General features: G+C 43.2%; 1 protein-coding gene across 1 annotated transcript in view; it reads right to left on the bottom strand.

Annotated features, from left to right (window-relative positions):
- Positions 1 to 218: 218 nt before the first annotated feature.
- Positions 219 to 329, bottom strand: part of LOC104521521 (angiotensinogen-like) — a 2583-nt gene continuing 2472 nt past the window's right edge. The window contains 1 exon segment of the mRNA XM_010163549.2: positions 219 to 329. This exon segment is cut by the window's right edge and continues 21 nt beyond it. Within this exon segment, the coding sequence (XP_010161851.2) occupies positions 219 to 329 (111 nt within the window).

The following is a 329-nucleotide window of genomic DNA, read 5'->3' as shown; positions in this document are numbered from 1 at the left end:
AGCTGGAGGAAGAGTTGGAGTCACTTCAAATGAAATAGATAAACAAGGAGGGTGTGGCAATGTTTTAGCTTTCAAAAAGCTGTATTTCAAACACTACCTGCTTCATCTCAAAGCTAAGTAGAGCACTCAACAAGATAGTAAAAAATAGCTGATGAATGAGAAAAAGGTGATGGGAAATGTGCGTCATTCCCCTCGCTCCCCATCCCCCAGGCTTGCATTTAAACCCCATCCAGTGGGTTTGTTACTCTGCCAAGGAAAAGCATTGCCCTTGACTTCTCTTCAAAAACAGCTAAAAGGAACGGCCTGTTCAGTGTTACTTCCAGGAATGC

This window comes from Antrostomus carolinensis, unplaced genomic scaffold, assembly GCF_000700745.2.
Source record: "Antrostomus carolinensis isolate BGI_N321 unplaced genomic scaffold, ASM70074v2 scaffold13312, whole genome shotgun sequence".
NCBI lineage: Eukaryota > Metazoa > Chordata > Aves > Caprimulgiformes > Caprimulgidae > Antrostomus > Antrostomus carolinensis.
This window is presented reverse-complemented; position numbering and strand designations above follow the sequence as displayed.